Source organism: Cetorhinus maximus, chromosome 24, assembly GCF_964194155.1.
Source record: "Cetorhinus maximus chromosome 24, sCetMax3.hap1.1, whole genome shotgun sequence".
Taxonomy (NCBI): Eukaryota; Metazoa; Chordata; class Chondrichthyes; order Lamniformes; family Cetorhinidae; genus Cetorhinus; species Cetorhinus maximus.
The window spans coordinates 8,989,887-9,009,655 of record NC_135902.1 but is presented as its reverse complement, the minus strand read 5'-3'; the positions used below and the strand labels follow the sequence as shown (position 1 = coordinate 9,009,655).

The 19,769-nt window shown below is 47.2% G+C and overlaps 1 protein-coding gene across 2 annotated transcripts in view; it reads left to right on the top strand.

The window, feature by feature from the left end:
- The first annotated feature begins 8,082 nt into the window (after positions 1 to 8,082).
- The window catches only part of elac2 (elaC ribonuclease Z 2), a 72,281-nt gene continuing 60,594 nt past the window's right edge, over positions 8,083 to 19,769 (top strand). The window contains exons 1-4 of one of the 2 annotated variants that reach the window (XM_078570708.1): positions 8,083 to 8,498; positions 17,430 to 17,480; positions 17,588 to 17,658; positions 18,161 to 18,225. In XM_078570708.1, coding sequence (XP_078426834.1) covers positions 8,179 to 8,498; positions 17,430 to 17,480; positions 17,588 to 17,658; positions 18,161 to 18,225 — 507 coding nt within the window. In that variant the 5' untranslated portion in view covers positions 8,083 to 8,178. The remainder of the gene's footprint in view (positions 8,499 to 17,429; positions 17,481 to 17,587; positions 17,659 to 18,160; positions 18,226 to 19,769) is intronic. The other variant, XM_078570709.1, reaches the window with a different exon arrangement.

Here is a 19,769-nt window from a genome sequence, read left to right as displayed (position 1 = left end):
TTTAAAATGGATTCAAACATTTTCCAAAGACAAGATGTTAGGCTAATGGACCTATAATTTTCTGCTTTTTGTTTTCCTCGTTTCTTGAACAGAGATCTTACTCTTGTGGTTTTCCGATCTACTGGGACTTTTCCAGAGTTTTTTTATTGCTTTGTTTAAAATGTTGTTTGTTTCATATGTATATATATTCGTACATGGGATGTGGGCTAAGCTGGCAATTTGTTGCTCATCCCTGAGTGGCTTGCTGGCCATTTTTCACAGGGCAGTTAAGAGTCAACCATATTGCTGTAGGCCTGGAATCACATTTGGCCAGACTAGGTAAGGCCAGCAGATTTCCTTCCCTAGAGGACATTAGTGAAGCAGATGGGTTTTTACAACAATCAATGATAGTTGTCATGGTCACCATTACTGAGGCTAGCTTTATATTCCAGATTTAATTAATTGAATTTAAATTCCACCAGCTGCTGTGGTGGGATTTGAACCCATGCCCCCAGAGCATTAGTCTGGAGCACCTGGATCACTAGTCCAGTACCACTACACCACCCCAGCCCTCTACGGAGGTGTCCTCCCACTTTCTATCGGGGACCTGGGTTGGAGGGTGTTGCACGCAGCAGTCCCATACAACCGTAGAATGTGTAGGTTCATGGACTCCCAAGACACCTGCCTTTTTTGCGGTCTTGTGGAGTCCGTGGACCACGTTTATATAGGGTGTTATAGGCTGCACTCCCTTTTTAGTTATTTAAAAAACCTTCTGTTGCTGTTTTGTTTGCACTTCAGTCCCACGCTCCTGATCTACGGACACCCGGTGCGGAAGGGGGTCGGGAAGGAGGAGGACCTCCTCATGAACCTGCTCCTGGGCCTGGCCAGGTTGGCCATTAACAGGTCCAGGCAGTGGGCGTCGAGGGGGGAGTCCCGCCCGATTGTTTGTCCCTCTTCCGTGGCTATGTTCGCGGCCGGATGTCCCTGGAGAGGGAGCACGCGGTGTCTGCCGGCACCATCGAGGCCATCCGTGCCCGGTGGGCACCGCGGGGACTGGGGTGTTTTGTTGACCCCTTTAACCACATTTTGGTTTAATGTTTGTAAGTTTCCTTTAAACTTTGTCCTTGGTTTTACAGCTGACCTGAATTAGGGGCTGTGCTTGATTTCTCCCTTGTTATTGTTAATTTAGTTAATTGTTTTGACTCGAAAAGACCCCAGATTGTATCAGCTGCTGTGGTGGAGTTTGTCACAGCTGTCAAAATGTGAGCAGAGTTTTCAGAGCAGATTGTTGGATGTGGATTGGCCTGAAGCCTCCTCAGTAAGATGGAATCTCCTAATAAAAAGATTTATTTTTTCAGCTTTGTAGTTACATAGGGAAAAGCCTACAGGAAGAGCTGTGTAATTGTAATAACATTGAGTTAATACAATGTGGAGGAAGTATGCACTCTACTAAGTGCCCGCTTTACCTCTGTAATTTTGCTTTTTAATTTGTACCCCTAGCTTCTCATGCTCCGTCAGCAGAACCTAGTCCTGCCTATGTCGTTGGTAACCATATGGACTAACACAACTGGACACATCTCCTCCCATCCCAAGTTCCTCTCCAGCCCAGAGGAGATATCCTTAACCCTTGCACCAGGCAGGCAATGCAATCTTTGGGACTCAGACTCCCGACTACAGAGAGAAGGAACTATCCTCCTAACTATAGTGTCTCTTATCTACAACAAATTCCTTTTTACTGACCCCACTTGTATAACCTCCTGTACCATGGCACTGTGGTCAGTTTGCTCATCCTTCCTGCGGTCCCCACTCTTGGCCACATAGCCTGCAAGAACATCAAACCTGTTGGACAATTGCAAGGGCTGAGGCTCTCCAGTGCTACCTTCTGAATCCCCATACCTGTCTCACTCGAAGTTACATCCTCCTGTCCCTGATCATAGACCAAATCTGAAGTGCCTAGCCTAAGGGGTGTGGCTGCTTCCTGGAGCAAAATGTCTGGGTAACTTTCCCTCTCCCTGATGCATCGCAGTGTCTGAAGCTTGGATTCCAACTTATCAGCTCTGAGCCAAAGCTCCTGGAGCTGCAGACACTCACCGCACATGTGGTTACTGTGCATATGAGCAGCTCATGCCTAATTGCCCTTGAGAAGGTGGTGGTGAGCCGCCTTCTTGAACCGTTGCAGTCCATTTGGTGTAGGTACACCCACAGTGCTGCTAGGAAGGGAGTTCCAGGATTTTGACACAGCGACAGTGAAGGAACGGCGATATATTTCAAAGTCAGGATGGTGAGTGGTTTGGAGAGGAACTTGCAGGTGCTGGTGTGTTCCCATGTGTCTGCTACGCTTGGCCTTCTAGGTGGTAGAGGTTGCAGGTTTGGAAGGCACTGTTGAAGGAGCCGTGGTGAGTTACTGCCGCACATCTTGCTTACATAGGATACATTGTTGGCACTTAGCATTGCTGGTGGAGGGAGTGAATGTTTAAGGTGGTGGACGGGGTTCCAATCAAGTAGATAAACACCTAGAGATCGAGTTTTCTGGGCCTTTCAGGGGTCCTGGCATAAGTAAGGAGGTGGGCAGGGCTGGATCAATGAGGTAAGTGGCATAATCCCCGTGCTAGGAAGAGAAAGAGTGCTTCCCCGGTCTACTGAACTTACCTTTAAAATACCTGGCATTCAACCTCCGTAATTGGCCACCCTTCCTCCTAAAACACCTGATTCCCCTCAGTCCCTCACATCTGGTGCCAATCCACAATATCCGACTCCTTCGAGCCTCATATTTGTCACTGATGACATTCTCTGTTTTGTTCACAGAGGTGGGTTAACACTAATATAGTAAATGGAGGGCTGTCATGTGAATGCTTCAAGCATTTGTTCACTGTTTCTATTAAAAGTCATTTCCAGATTCTTGCATAATGAGTTTTCAAAGACGGAATATGTCTGAAGTGCATAACAGGTTGATCAGTATCTAAAAGAGGAAAAGACAGACTGGGCCATAACCTCCGAGCTTCCCATTGTCGGATTTTGGGGGGTACCCCAAAGATGTGATGGGGAATCCATCTGGGGAGTTCCCAGGTAAGGATTTGCATGGCAGTTGTGCACACTTCCTCTGGACAATAGCGCTGTGCTGGGAACCATCCAAAAAAGTGGCTTAAATCGCAAACTTGGGATGGTTCTGCCAGGGTTATACCGATAGCTACCCAAATAAAATTAGAAGAATTAAAACCTCTTCTAACTTCTGGGTAACTACTGTGAAGATCCAGACCGATCCCCTCATGGGACTCCCCCAACAGCCTCGGCCCTCCCCACTCCAGGGCCTTCCTCACCCCTGACTAACCACACCCCCCCACAGTATTCCCCACCCGCCGACCCCCCATGGGAATCCCCCCACCCGCACGGGAGTCCTCACCCGACACCCCCCTCCCCCGGGCCCGACTCTTACCTTCCGACCTGATCCCCCACCCTCCCCATGTCCGACCCACACTCCTAAAATTCCAACCCCCGAATGTCCGACCACCCCCACTCCCACCTGATGATGTCTGACGCCCCCATCCCCCCACACCCCCGAATGGGTGACCCTCCCAACTCCCCGAATGTCCGGCCTGCTGATGTCCGACCTCCTCCTCCCATCCCCACCCGGCCTCCGAGCACCCCCGCTTCCCCAAATCCTTTTAACTTACCTCAGGCACTTGCCTTCTCCCTAGCCTGTCAACTTCAATGGGACCTTTAAACTTACCTGCTTTACGGCAGCTTGTGCTGTAAAAAAAGGGGGTGCGTCCTCCTTCAATCCCACGGTGCTGCACTTTGACATTTGACCTTGGAGACAGCTGTGCTGCCTGGATCTCGCCTGGCCTGGGTTGGGAGGCCGGGTGAGAAGGGCATGGAAGAAATTTTGCATAGGTAAGTGGGCACAGAGTGGCAATCCAACACTGATTGCCACTCCGAGCAAGTTACGGCCCATTGTTGGCATTATTGGTTGGAAGTATGTGGTGTGTTGATATGGATACCAGCATGTGTCCCAGTTATGCCTGCCTTTTTGTGGGATATGTGGAACATTCATTGTTCCAGTCCTACTCAGACACCCCTCTCTAATCTTTTTTATCGGTACATTGATGACTGTATCAGTCCCACTTCCTGCTCTCGACATGAACTGGAACAATTTAATTGTCTGTGTTTCCAATTTCCGCCCTCCCACCTTCACCTGGTCCAAATCGGACTTTTCCCTGCTCTCCCTTAACTTACTTGCTTTCATTTCTGGGGATAGACTAATGTTCAGTACAAGCCCACAGACTCACGCAGCCGCCTTGACCACACTTCCTCACACCTCGCTTCATCTGAGGACTCTATTCCATTCGCCCAGTTTCTCCGTCTCCATCGTAACTGTTCAGAAAATGCAACCTTCCATGCAAGGCTTCCACTATGTCTTCCTTCTTCTGCGACCCAGGATTCCCCTCCACCACAGCGTGATTGACAGGACCCTCCACCATGTCCGATATATTTCATGCACCTCCGCCCTCACCCCTTCCCCTCACTCCCAGAACCATGACAGAATTCCATTTCTACAACTTTCACCCCAAACTGCCTCTGTATTCAATGAGTCATCCTCTGCCATTTCTATCATCTTCAATAAGATGCCAATACCAAACATGTCTTCCCCTGCCCTCCTTTTACAACATTCTGAAGAGGAAGCTCCATCCACAACTTACTGGCCCAATCCTAAGTCACCCCTAACAACCTCTCTCTTCCCTCCAGCACCTTTCCATCCAAGCACAAGAGATGCAGCACCTGTCATTTTACCTCTTCCCTTACCATCCAAGGCTCCAAACGCTCCTTCCCGGTGAAACAGTGATTTACTTGTATTTCTTTCAATTTAATGTACTGCATTCGCTGCTTGCAATGAGATCTCCTCTACACTGGGGAGACCAAACAGGTGACCGCTTTGCGGAACACCCCCACTCGGTCCTTAAACATGGCCCTGAGCTTCCTATTGCCTGTCCTTTCAATTCTCCACCTTACTCCCACTCTGACCTTTCTGCCCTTGACCTGCTGCAGTGTTCCTGTGAATCTTAAGGCCAGCTCGGGGAACAGCACCTCATCTTTCATCTTGGCACTTTACAGCCTTCTGGACTCAACACTGAGTTCAACCAATTTTGAATTATAATGGCTGCCTCCACTTTGTTTAGTTTTGCCGGTTTGGTTTTTTTTCTGGTTTATTTATTCCTTTACTTTGCATTTGGACAGCTGCTATCCAGCTGTTCACACTTCATCTAAACATATCTTTTGTTTCTTTACTTTGCCCATTACCACTCCTTCCTTTTGTACCATCACAGCCTTTTTCATTCAATCCCTCCTGCCCTCCACCCTTCCCTTTTGTTCCCCCTCCTCCTTTTCACTTGCTCAAAACCTCTGACATTTTTCATCTTTCCTCCGCTCTGATGGAAGGTTGATAGATTGAAACGTTGGGCAGAGTTTTGTTGGGGCTCCGGGTGTCTCGCCTGCTGGCTGAAGAGTCGGTGAGAGAACCTGCGCTGCCTTTTTTCGGGAAGGCCCGTTGAACCACAAGCCGACCAGGCAGAGTCAAGGCCAGCGGCCTGCCTTCCCCTGGAATCAAGACCCCAATCAGGGGCCGTGGCTGCTGCCAGAAGGACCGGCACCGATGTCCAGGATGCGGAGTGACCCAGGCCACAGGTCAGTAACGCGGGGAGGGGAGTGGAGTGGAAGCAGGTTTTTGCGGTGTGGGGGGTCACGGGGTGAAAGGGGTGTCAGCAGAAAGGGCAGGGGAATGGTTCTCAGTGGCCCCCCACCACCCCGTTTCCTCATGTCCAGTCCCTCGATCAGGCACCGAGTGCCTTTGATAGAGGGACCCACCAGACGTAACAAACTGCCATGCACACTGCATGGCAACAAACCATCTGTAGATGGGTTACAGCCAGTGACAATGGGATGAGGCCCTTAAATAGTCATTAATTGGCCACTTAAGGGCCTCAATAGATGGCAAGCCGGAAAGGTCAACCGTGGCCTTCACACCCAGAACTTAATACTGGCAGAGGCGGGGTGATGGTGGGATTCTGGTACTTCACCGCTCGTCTAATTAAATGCCCTTCCTGCATCCTCGCTGGCCAGCAGGGAGAGCAGAAGATTCCACCCATTCAATCTGTTTCTCTCCACAGATGCTGTCTGACCTGTTGAGCATTTCCAGCTTTCTTCTGGGGGGGGTGGGAGGGGTGAGAGGAGACACAGGAGGGGTGGGGGTGAGGAGGGGTGGCGGTGGGGTGGGGGGAGGAGACACAGGAGGGCTGGGGGTGAGGGGGAGAGTCGGTGGGGAAGGGGGGTCTGTTTTTATTTTATCTCAATTGTTAAGTTTTGTTTCAATGATGCCGATTCACCTTACCCTCCCTAATACGACGAACAAATTGAAAAAATGACTAATTTTAAATAGTTAAACAGCCATAGCCTCAATCCAAGTAAGCTCCTTGCATATTATGGAGTCAGAAACAGAGACAGACACAATATTGAGGCAGTTTGGTCTTCTAAATGTGATATGCATTACTGACCGCTACTGTTATGTACAGTTTCAGACCACAAAATAAAATAGTGCTTTTGAGGTCTGGTTTCCATTGAATACTTGTTCAAAAGTCCCCACTCCTATCATTAGCAGAAGGGTCGAGAAGCAGAGGTCACCAGTTTAAGGTGAATAGCAAACAAAACCCCAATGGGGGCATGAGATAAAACCTTTTTCAAGCTGTATGTGGTTAGGATCTGGATGAACTGCCTGAGAGTGTGGTGGAGGTGGATTCAATTGTGGCTTCCAACTGGAGGTTGGATAATTATCTGAAGAGAAAAAAACTCAACAGGGAAAAGGGAGTGGGACTCAGCTGAGTTGTTCTAGCAGAGACCCGACGGAAGGAAAAAGCAGTGAATTGGGAAATGACCGGTTCTGATCCGAAGCTGGTCCTGTATACTTTAAAACGGAACTCCAGAGTCATACGGACTCGAAACGTTAACTGTATTCCTCTCCGCAGATGCTGTCGGACCTGCTGAGTTTTTCCAGGCATTTTTGTTTTTGTTCCAATTTGGACCAGTCATTTCCCAAGTTTTGGTGTTTAGTTTTCCTTCTGGGGCCTACTAGCCACAGTATGGAAGGAGGCTGAATGGCCTCCTCCACACTGTAACCATCTTAACGCTCTGTTATTTTCACACACAAATATTTGTAACCCTTTGATAATAAGGAGCAATCGAGACAGTTTTGGGAGCTAAAACAGAAAATGCTGCAAAAATTCAGTGGGTCTAACAGCATCTGCGGAAAGAAAAAAAAACCCAGTTAGACCCGCTGAGTTTTTCCAGTATTTTGTTGTAGCTCACAAAACCGTCTGGATTGCCCCTTATTATCAAAGGGTTACAAATATTTGTGCGTGTAAATAGTTACAGGACTGTTACATAAAAATGGTTACAGTATGGAGGAGGCCATTCAGCCCCCTTCCATACAGTGGCTAGCAGGCCCCAGAAGGTAATAAAAGCAGTAAAACTTGGGAAATGACTGGTCCAGACTGGAGTTCCATTCTAAAGTATGCAAGACCATTTTTCGAAGCAGAATTTCCCAATTCACTGCTTTTTTTTCCCTTCCGTCAGCTCTCTTGGCAAAGAACAACTCAGCAAAGAACAACTCAGCTGAGTCAGGTCTAACAGCATCTGTGGAAAGAGAGAGAGAGAGAGAAAAGTTAGACCCAATGAGTTTTTCCAGCATTTTCTGTTTTTGTTTCAGATTTCCAGCATTGGCAGTATTTCTCTCTCTCTCTCTCTGTGTGTGTGTGAAACAGTTCAGCTTGTTTGCACTCTCTGCCTTTGGTTTATTAGGGCCAGTTTACTTTGCAGAGGTTAGCACTGGCATTGCTCACACTGTGACTTGCAATGAATGGTCAATTGCTGACACTCCGCAACGCTTTGCACACCTGACTCTGACTCATGAGGAGGATGCAAGTGTGAGTTTAAATGCTTGGGTATTTCCCCTTTACCCTCCTTCCCTCCCCAATTCTCTGTAGGCATTGCGGAAGTTCCTTTGCTCTGCATCTCCGGGGCGGGGATTCAGCACCAGAAGTTGTCAGAAGCAGCGACGGAAGAATATTGAGCAGAGAGAGAGAGCCAGACAGAGCATGCAGACACAGACAGAGAGCATGCAGAGAGGTGACAGCTCCTGACTTGCCGGGTTGCATGTTGCTGGTCGGGCTGCAGAGGCTGGCTCGCCGGGGGCTGCAGCATCGCTCCTGCTGGAACCTCGCCCTCCCCGCACCCCCTGCCTCTCCCCTGCGGCTCCCCCCCGGCCCCAGCATGTCCCTCTGCCCGGCCGGGGACCGCAGGACCCTCTCCTGCAGGAGGGAGAAGCCTCCCAAGGACACCCTGAGGCACATCAAGTCCAGGGAGAAGAGGAAGCGATTGGACGCTCATGGACCTTCTACCGTCTACCTACAGGTAGTGGGGTCTGGGAGTAGGGAAGCTGCTGCCTCCCTCTATGTCTTCTCTGAATACAATAGGTAAATAATGACACATCTTGTTGCACTTTATTTCCTTTTTGCTCTATGTGGACCTCCTGTGATTCCTCCCCATGTGTATCCTGGTTCTGTGACTCCCTGTGAAATGTATACAATTGCCAAACTCCCTTAAAACGTTAAAGTGAAATACAGCAGATGCAGGCCACCTGAAATAAGAACAGGACCTAATGCTGGAAAATACTCTGCAGGCCTGGCTGAGAGGGGAAATGGGCAGGGTTTTCATCGATTAGAAACAAAATGCTGGAAAAGGTCTGACAGTATCTGTGGAGAGAGAAACAGTTCACGCTCCCAAGTCTGTATGACCCTAAAGAGAAGTACAAATGTGACGAAATTTATACTGTTTAAGGGGGGGGCGGTGGTTAGAGCAGGTGAAGCTGGATAGAAGGTCAGCGATAAGTGGGGGCTAAGGAGGGATTGACAAGGATGTCATAGACAAAAAGATAAAGGGAGTGTTAATGGTTGTGGCTAAAGGAGGTGCTTGATAGTGGCTTAAAGGTAAGAAATTGGAATATGTCAATAGCGGAACAAGGGTAACCACTCTGAAAGAACAATATGGAACAAGGAGCAGATGGCTCTTTTGGGGTGGGTCAGGGGGAGGGATCTGTGGTTGGGGGGAAAAAGATAGATAAAGGGGATAAAATATGAATAAATGAATAAAAATAAAGTTTAAAACAGTGGTGAAGATAGAGGAGAGGTTCATGGTCTGAAGTTGTTGAATTCGATGTTAAGTCCGGAAGGCTGTAAAGTGCCTAACAGAGGATGAAGTGTTGGGCTTCACTGGAGCATTGCAGTAGGCCAAGGACGGACATGTGGGCAAGAGAGCAGGATGGTGTGTTGAAATGGTAAGTGACAGGAGGGTATGAGCCATGCTTGTGGACAGACTGAAGGTGTTCGCTACCACAGAAAGTAGTTGAGGCCAAAACATTGTATGTTTTCAGGAAGGAGTTAGATATAGTTCTTGGGGCGAAAGGGATCAAAGGGTACGGGGAGAAAGCAGGAGCAGGCTATTGAGTTGGATGATCAGCCATGTTCATAATGAATGATGGAGCAGGCTCGAAGGGCCGAATGGCCTACTCCTGCTTCTATTTTTTATGTTTCTATGTTCTACAAAATGGTCACCCAGTCTGAATTTGGTCACCCCAAAGTGGAGGAGATCACATTTGGAACGGATTTCCCCAACCCCTGCCCCCCAACCCCCGCAGCCAAAAGGGCCATCTGTTACTTGTTCCATGTTGTTCTTTCACAAAGTCCTAACCTTTGTTCTGCTATTAACGCATTGTGCTTTCTTCCCTTAATGTCACTCCTCTAAATTAAAGGTGTGGCTATGGGTACTGCAGAGGCCCCAGTTATGCCTGTCTCTTTATGGGGTATGTGGAACATTGCTGGTTCCAGTCCTGCTCAGGCCCCCTCCCACAACTCTTTTTATGGTACATCAGTGATTGTATTGATGCCGCTTCGTGCTCTTGTCTGGACCTGGGAAAAATTATCAATTTTGTTTCCAATTTCCACCCCTCTATCACCTTCATCTTTGATACTTCCCTTTCCTTCCTTGACCTCTCTATTTCCATTTCTGGTGATAGACTGTCCACCAATATTCATTACAAGCCCGCCAACTCCCACAGCTACCTCGACTACAGCTCCTCACACCCCGCTTCCTGTAAGGACTCCATCCCATTCTCTCAGTTCCTTTGCCTCCGTTGCATCTGTTCTGATGATGCCACTTTCCAAAACAGTTCCTCTGACATGTCTTCCTTCTTCCTTAACCGAGGTTTCCCACCCATGGTGGTTGACAGGGTCCTCAACCGTGTCCGGCCCATCTCCCAGGCCTCTGCCCTCACACCTTCCTCTCCCTCCCAGAACCATGAGAGGGTCCCCCTTGTCCTCACTTTGCACCACACCAACCTCCGCATTCAAAGATCATCCTCTGCCAACTCCAGCATGATGCCACCACCAAACACGTCTTCCTCTCACTGCCGCCACCATCCCCTGCCCCCCTGGTCGGCATTCCGTAGGGACCGTTCCCTCCAGGATACTCTGGTCCACTCCTACACATCCCCAACTCCTCATCCCCCTCCCACGGCACATTCCCATGCAATTGCAGAAGTTGCAACACTTGCCCCTTTATCTCCTCCCTCCTCGCTGTCTGAGGGCCCAAACACTCCTTTCAAGTGAAGCAGCATTTCACTTGCACTTCCCTCAATTTAGTCTACTGCATTCGCTGCTCCCAATGCAGTCTCCTCTACGTTGGAGAGGCCAAACGCAGACTGGGTAACCGCTTTACTAAACACCTTCACTCGGTCCACACGCATGACCCAGACCTCCCTGTCGCTTGCCATTTCAACACACCACCCTGCTCTCATGCCTACATGTCCGTCCTTGGCCTGCTGCAATGTTCCAGTGAAGCTCAATGCAAACTGGAGGAACAGCACCTCATCTTCCGACTAGGCACTTTACAGCCTTCTGGACTTAACATTAAGTTCAACAACTTCAGACCATGAATCTCTCCTCTATCCTCGCCCCTTTTTTAATCCCTCCTTTAAAATTTATTTTTATTTTTTATCTGCTTCCTTTTATTCATTTATTTGTTGTTTTATACCCTTTTTACATCCCTTTTTCTCCAGCTACTTGCCCCTCCCTCACCGCTCCACCCCTAAAAGGGCTATCTGTTGCTTGTTCCATGTTGTTCTTTCACAGAGCGCTGTGCTGACCCTTGTTCTATTAACACATTCTGCTTTCTTACCCTTATGCCACTATCAGCACCTCCTTTAGCCCTTACCACTACCATTAACACTCCCTTTGTCTTTTTGTCCATGACATCCTTGTCAATCTCTCCTTAGCCCCCACCTATCGCTGACCTTCTATCCAGCTTCACCTGCTCCACCCCCCCTTAAACAGTATAAATTTCATCACATTTCTACTTCTCTTTAGCTCTGGAGAAGGGTCATACAGACTCGAAACGTTAACTCTGTTTCTCTCTCCACAGATGCTGTCAGACCCGCTGAGTTTTTCCAGCATTTTCTGTTTTTGTTTCAGATTTCCAGCATCTGCAGTATTTTGCTTTTATCTTAAGGTTTTTATGGACTTGGGCCAATTCCAGAGGCCTTTAGGCAGGTTGGACTGGATTCCTGCCTTCCCCGCCCCCCCATTCCCAATGCCGGCAGTTTTTACGGGCATAGGATATGGGTGCGGTGAGCAAGCTCACACCCTGAACTCCCGATCTGGCCGGTTCAATCGCAGGGTGGACGTCCCTTGCAATTTTTTTGGGCTCAGGTCAGTTTCTTGACACATGGTTCAAGGCCCCTCAGAACCAGAGTCTGGATTCAGGAACCTTTTGAAAGGTATCTTTTTAAACCATGTCTGCCATGCTCACTTGCCCTGTATGCACTTTGTACACAGCCGGTGAGCCATATAAGAATTGAAGTTTTGAAATGCGGATGATAGCTTGTTGCATGACTTCATAAAGGTGTCAGTCAATTAAAGCAGACACCCCACTGCACCCTGTGAAAACAGACCCCTGGTGAGCTAATCATTTAGTCTTGGAGCTCAGCAAAGCATTCATCATGAGGCCATCAGGCAACTTTCTCAACAGAAACCCATGGCCAGACATCTGTTTCTCCAGATGGCTAAGCATGTCATGGTATATCCTCTTCATCACCAAGACCACCTTTCACCTCTGTAATTTTGCCCCTCTCTACCCCTGCCTTAGCCTAACTGAAGCTGAAGCACTAAAACACTTTTGTTACCACAAGACTTGCCTAATCCAGTGCTATCCTGACCATTTTCCCACCTTCTACCATCCGTAAAGTTAAGTTCACTCAAACGTCTGCCGCCTGTGTCCTCATTCTGTTCACCTGTCACCCCTGTGCTTGCTGACCCACATTGGCTCCTGGTCACTGAATGCCTCCATTTTAAAATTCTCTTCCTTTATTTTCAAATCCTTCCTTGGCCTTGCCTCTGCCTATCCCTGTAACCTCGTCCAGACCTACAACTCTTGAGATATTCCCATTCTTTCAAATCTGGCATCTTGTCGATTCCTTATTTCTGACTGAACCATGAGCAGTTGTACTTTCAGCTGCCTAGGCCCTAAGGTTTGGAATTCCCTCTTTAAACATCTCCTCCTTTAAACCTCCCCCTTAAAGGCAACATCTTTAATCAAGCAGTCTGTCCTAATGCCTCCTCCTTTGGCTCATTCTCAGTTTTCCTGATTCCGCTCCCTGTAAAGCAATATTCCACATTTTTACTTTGCTGAAGGTGTTGTATATTTCTAAGGTTGTTCTGTTGGCTGGAATAGATAGGCAACTTATGAATTGGCTATTTTTCTCCAGTACTCTCCCTTTAAGATGTTGATATTTGCAGTTTCTGAGGAGATTCTGACCCTGTGTTGCCAGGGCATCGGTTTGATGCCTTCTTGGAGCAAGGCCAAGGGTACTGGACTTCTGAACTTCTTTGACTGGAATGATGTTGGCGAACCTAAAAATTGGTGACCTAAAAGCTCTTTTTGCTAAGTGATGCTCAAATTTTTAAGTCGCGATTATCATCTACCCCCTTCCCTTCCGAAAAGGTGTTTAGGAAACTGGTTGTGTAGGAAAGGAGGCTGCCTCTCTCAGGTGCTTGGGGGGAAAAAAATAAAATGGCTGCTTATCCCACGCGCCTGGCATAAAGTGCTCTCATGTTAAGTGTCTCAGATTGAAACTATTGCCAGAACAGCCCCTGCTCTTGTGAGCAAAAACACATGCCTCTCAGTAGCCGTATAAAATATTAACAGTTGAACTAGCTCAAAGATGAGTTGAAATGCCATCGTCTTTGATTTCCCAGGACATCTTGATCTGTATCTATGTGGAATTGAGGCCACAATCAGGTCAGCCATTATTATTGAATGGCGGGGCAGGCTTGAGGGGCCGAATGGCCTACTCTTGACTCCTAATTCATGTGTATGTTCATGTTTCCTAAACTCAGATGCCCAAAAGCATTTTAATTACATACCTTTAAAAAAAAATGACGATAATCTTTTATCAAGAAGCTGAGGCTTCTTGAGCAAAGCTGCCAGGGTTTCTTATAAATTAAAGATCTTCACTTAGAAAGCACTGAATGGACAAAGCCTTTAGGTCGTGGATATTCTTGTACATCTGCTAAAGTTCCACTTCCACTTGAGGCTAAAAGGAGGAGCCCAGGTGTGTGACGTGCCTGTCACAGCCTCACTTGGCTTTTCAACATTGTCAGCATACTTCCCATCGGCTAAATAAAATAAAAGCGAAATACTGCGGATGCTGGAATTCTGAAATAAAAACAGGAAAAGCTGGAAAAACTCAGCAGGTCTGGCAGCACCTGTGGAGAGAGAACATTTCGAGTCCAAGGTGACTTCTTTGGGACTGGAGAGAGGTAAAAACGTGGTGGTTTTGTTTTCAACAGCATAAAACCCATCACATTTCTCCGTCTCTGCGGTTCCAAAGAAGAGCCATATTCGACTCGACGCTAGCCCTGTTTCTCTTTTCGTGGATGCTGCCAGAGTTTTTCCAGCATTTTCTGTATTTATTACTTCCATCAGCTATTGCGTTCCCCACCCCCCACCTCTCTGCCACTGTTCTAATATTTCAATTACGCATTTCCATTCTGACCTCGGTGTCATTCTTGGCTCAGTGGTAGCACTCTCACCTCTTGAGTTGGAAGGTCATTGGTTCAAGCCTTACTCCAGACTGACATTACAGTGTAGTACTGAGGGATGGGTGCTGTTGCATAGCTGAGATGTTACATAGGCAGGCCATTTGGCCCACCCAGTTCATGCTGGTATTTATGCTCCGCTGGAGCCTCCTCCCCTCTTTCCTCATCTAAATCTCTCATAATAGCCCTCTATTCCCTTTTTCCTCATATGCGAGTGCAGTTTCCCCCTAAATGCATCTATACGAAACTCCCTTAAAAGGATTCTGTGGCACGTTTCAAAGAAGACCCCAGGAGGGGAGAGGGGTGTGGATTTCCCGGTGCCCTGGCCAATATTTATCCCTCAGTCACCATAACTTCTTGTGGTGGCAGTTGGCAGTTCACTAACACTGATTATCTTTTTTTTTTAAAAAAGGTACATAATTAAAATGCTTTGGGGCATCTGAGTTTAGGAAACATGAACATACACATGAATTAGGAATCAAGAGTAGGCCATTCGGCCCCCTCAAGCCTGCCCCGCCATTCAATAATAATGGCTGACCTGATTGTGACCTCAATTCCACATTCCCATCCACTCCCTGATAAACTTTGACTCCCTTGTTAGTCAAGAATCTACCTACATCTGCCTTAAAAATATTCCTTGACCCTGCCTCCACTGCTCTCCGGGGAAAAGAATTCCAAAGATCCACAACCCTCAGAGAAAAAAATTTCTTCTCGGCTGAGTCTTAAATTGGAGACCCCTTATTTTTAAACTGTGTCCCCCTAGTTCTAGTCTCTCCCACAAGGGGATGCATCTTTTCAGTATCCATTATGTGTTTCAATAAGATCACCTCTCAATCTTCCAAACTCCAATGGATACAGGCCCAGCCTGAACAACTTTTCCTCATAAGATAACCTCTCCAACCCCCTCACCCACCCCACCCCCACCCCCACCCCCTCCCCCTCCTCAATCCCAGGTATCAGGCAAATAACGGTGCAATATGAATACGCATTCATTTGTTTTAAGCTCCCATTGCTCGTGTAAAATTGGAGACAGGCTAGCAGATATGTAAAGAGCATATTCAGAAACCCTGACAGAAGTTGGGGTAAGAGGAGAGTTTGCCCTTTAAGTATCACTGGTTTGAGGAATAGAGCAATGTGGACTTGAGCTGCAAATTGAAATGAGAGAGAAAAGAGAGCGAAAATGTGTTTGTTGACGACAGTTACAAAACAAGAACAGGCTGTTTAGCCTGGAAAGAAACAGTCACTTGGAGCTGAGTGGTGTTTAACAACTAATAATAGTTTTTGAAACCTGTCCCTTATGGGTACCTGGCATTGTTTTTTTTTTTGCGTGGGATCTTATTTTCTAAATGGTCTTTGTATGGACTGAGATGTAGAATGCGGAGTTCATTACCCAGCATTCATAGCAGCAAAAGAACTGGTCTGAGATAGACTGGTTTCTCTGCTGCTATGGATGCTGGGTAAAGAGGTCTCCATTCCACCAGTGCTATCTCTTTCTCAAAATCCGTTCTACTTTGCGCTAACCTGTGTCCTGTGTTTTAAGCGAAAGCTGTCCATGGTTCGTCACCATAATTTCAGAGTGCCTCTTGTATATTTTATCGTGTGATTTATTTGGGTCCCTAAGATGACTTTTTTTTTTGTAGGCTCTTTTTATACAATACAGGCTGCACTAGCATTAGTTATTAAGTCAGAAGACTTGCAGTGATTTAGTATCATTTTTGTCCTTGGAACGTCCCAAAATGATTCACAACCGATAAGTTACTTGTTAAGCGTAGTTACTGTTGTTAGTGGGTGAATTTCTACTTCAGGTATATCCAAACTGTTTTTCCCTGTGGGTCGCGAAGATATTAGAGAACCTCACAGGTAACATATAAAGTTTATCTAACCTTTAACGTGCAAATCTTGCCATTCTGATTTAGCTTTTATCCAACGATGAGGCAGCTGCACAAATTTAAAGCAAGACAAACCAGCAAATAAGATGCATTGCTAGGGTTCGGAGTCACAGATGTCACCTGAGTTGTATGGATTTCAGGGGTTGATTAACTGGGCTTCGAGACCACTGGTGCATATTATAAAAAAAACTCCCCGCATGTTAAAAAATGACAGCCATTGGAACATTGTTATTCTGCCACTGGATGTCAGCAGTGCACTTGGTAACAACATAATGTTATGAACCCCATAGAAACCGATTACTTATAAAAAGAGATGAATTTCCCAGATGACCAATGGAAATGACTGAAGGACAAGATGTCATTTTTAAAGACTTTTACTGTAACAAACAAACTCAGATTAACATAGATCAAACATTAAATAACAGGCAACTGATATATCAAACTGAAGAAAAAGGTAAATTCCGCACTAACTAACATGACTGAAATATGTCTTACAAAATGTGTTTACTCTATGCCACTCTTCTGGCAGATACGTAGCAGTAAAGGAACAGTCTCAAAGTTGCTCCCAGCAGAGGTTCACCACTCCCCACCGTGACGGGTTGAAACTTCCTGTGTCCTTCGACAACGGTTTCAGTCCACTTGAGTTTCCTGGATCCGATTATTACCAGCGAGGCGCACCTTGATGACTATCGTACCCTGAATCTTCAAGAGTCCTGTCTGTTCCCATTCTTTTGAATGTAAACTGAACACCTAAAAGCATCCTCCTTAGTCTTTAACATATGTTTTTCCCCCCTCCTCCACAGCAACAGCCTTTTGTCCCTGCATCTCAGCAGCTGCTTTTCTTCTGTCCTCTAAGCTGTGAAAGGTGCTAAAACTACCACTTGGCACCTCAGTGGGTTTCTCATAGACTCCTGGAGTTTGTTTGAGTTTGAGTTTCTCTCCACATGGAAACCTGAGATTTCATGAGCACTCCTTAGGACTGAAGTGTTAACCACGAATTCCAATGACATCCTTTCACCAATTCTCATTCACTTTTGGATTTAAAGGGACATTTTAAAACTTAATCGTCTTGTAAAGTTCAGCAGTCACAACAAAGATCACAGCCTTGTTTTAAAGCATGCACAAACAGTTGAGTGGTGGAGCGTTGTGATTTCACCAACTGCTTCCTGATTCAACCTTATTGTAGGCTGGTGAGATGGAGGCATGTTTCGCACTCCAATGGTGTTTGCAAGGAAAGTGACCACCGGCTGCATGTTAGACAGGAGGTTTGTTTCTGCTGATGAAGAGGCTAGAGTACAACAAGAGAAAGCAGATTGAATTAAAACAGGTTTGGCCTCTAATGACCCTTTACTTGTACATGTTGCAGGTATCTCTTTAACTGTGGAGAAGGGACACAGCGGCTGATGCAGGAACACAAGTAAGGATGTTTCTCTCTCTGCTCTTATCAAATGTTCTGGCACACAAATGAATCATGTTTGGGAATGTGAGATTTTCCTCATGAAATGTTAACATTCTCACTTACAGGCTAAAGGTTTCTCGCCTTGACAACATTTTTGTGACAAGGATGAATTGGTCAAATGTCGGAGGATTATCTGGTAGGAAAATGGACGTTGGATTGAACATTATTTGATTTTGAGCCTATTTTTTTTTTAAAAAAAAGAACGAGAGAAGGATTTGTGAAGTACTTTTGAGTTGCGAATCTAACAATTGTGAAATGTTCCCTGAATCCTTGTACTGAAAACTGAAACATTTGTGGAATTACCTGAAACGTAAGGTCGTGTGGTGGGTCGATCCTGCAGTTGCATTATGACTGTTTATGAGAGTTCTGTGGGGAACTTGGCAGGGGATGTGGTGGGGAATGGGGGGGAGCACATGGGATTTCTTTTTAATTTAGTTTTAGGCAGCCCTGATTACCTTTAGTAGCTGTTTGATGCAAGCTGCTTGATTGGCCATTTCAGAGGGGAGTTGAATGTCAATCATGTTGGGTCTGTTATGGGGCTGTACCGAGTGAAGGTTGGACTGGGTAAGGATGATAGACTTCCTTCCCTAAATCTGCTGGGTAGACTAACTCTGTCCTTTTAAAAATGTGTTCTTCAGGTATGATTCTAACGCTGAAGGATACGGGTGTTCCCAAATGTGTATTCTCCGGACCGCCACAGTTTGTAAGTAGAAAGGAGATTGTTGCCTAGCAAACAAACAAACAAGCTGCAGGACCATGAAGTGCTAATGTACATAATGATAGTCTTCATTTTGAGGTCCTGTACTGAGCAAGCTATTTTTTTTTCATTCTTCTTATGTCGTTTCTGTTGCTGCTGTACTGCCCATCAATCTGAGAGCACTGAGATAGGGAAAATAATCAAAACATATGACAGGCTTTTGAGTGTTGTTCTGTAAACAACTTCCTCCGTCATATCAGACGTGTTCGGTGGCATGAGCGGGCAAAATGGCGAGAAGGCCAAAAATTGGTGTCATGACGTCTTGAAACCAGTTTGTGATCGTCCCCTCAGCCCATCGACAGCGGGCCGCATTCCCTGCCATCGAACATTGGGAACCTCATTGTAATACCTCATATCATTATAAGGCCTGCCCACTGGACTCATTCCCCATCCCCTGGCTGGATCGTCCGCCGGTGTAGAACACGCCCTGACAAGTGTGACCTGCAGGAGTCGGGACTTATCATCAGGGCCTTGCCTCACATCGCGGCCATCCGAGGAGCAAAAGATGCTGGAGTCCGACAGCAGTGTCACACTGGAGGAACGTCCATGTCATGCTGGGTGGATTCTCAGGGACATGGCTCTGCTGTGAAGCAGCTCACGGAGGTTGGAACGTCACCGTTGATGCTCACAACAGATGATAGTCGAGGGGGTGGGAGAGGAAGGTCCAGGATCGACTGGGAGAGGAAGAGATGTCACAGGGGGGTGAGGTTGGGGCTGGTAGGTAACGGAGGGGAGGCGAAAGGTGATACCGGGGAGGTTAACTGTGATGGGGGAAAGGAAATGGGTGACTGGCGGAGGGTAAAGGACGGGGGAGCGAAAGTAAAACCGAATTAGCATCATGCTGTCCAAAGCGAAAGTGAAATGAGAGTCGTGGTGGGCGAGATGGGGTGCTGCATGGGAGTGTGGTCAGTGGGTGGGCGGAGATGCAGGTCAGCTCAGATGGACAACTGAAAGTGAGCCTCAGCAGGCAATATTGAAAATACTCAGGACGTTGAGATGAGTGTGATACAGGAAGAATCTGTGTGCGTGTGAACGTGCTTGGACGAGGCTCCGAAAAGCCCTGCCAAATGCACTTCTCTCTTCAGAATCACTCGTGGGTTGGCTACTCCCTCTGCGGTGACAGAGGATGAGGTTGAGGGGCTCACAGGCAAAGGGGTCTCGGAGGAAGAGGACAGCCTCTGAGATTCTACAGTGGATGACCCAGAGGTGTCCAGCTGCTGCCTCTCCTTCCTTCGGGTGCCTGAGGGCCCTGGCCTGACTTGTTGAGGGGAAGGAGCACCTGGAGGGACATCAGGGTGCCCCGTTTTCCCCCTCGCATTGCCACTGCAGTAACTCCATGACTCCCGCGATGGAGTGCAGGTCTACGCGCATCTCCGTGTTCTACTGGACCATGGTTTCCATGGTATCCACCATTCTCCCCATGAGACCTCCAAAGGCGCACATGTGGGCACTACTTCATCAGAGAGCAGGCGGACGCACTCCTCGCGAGC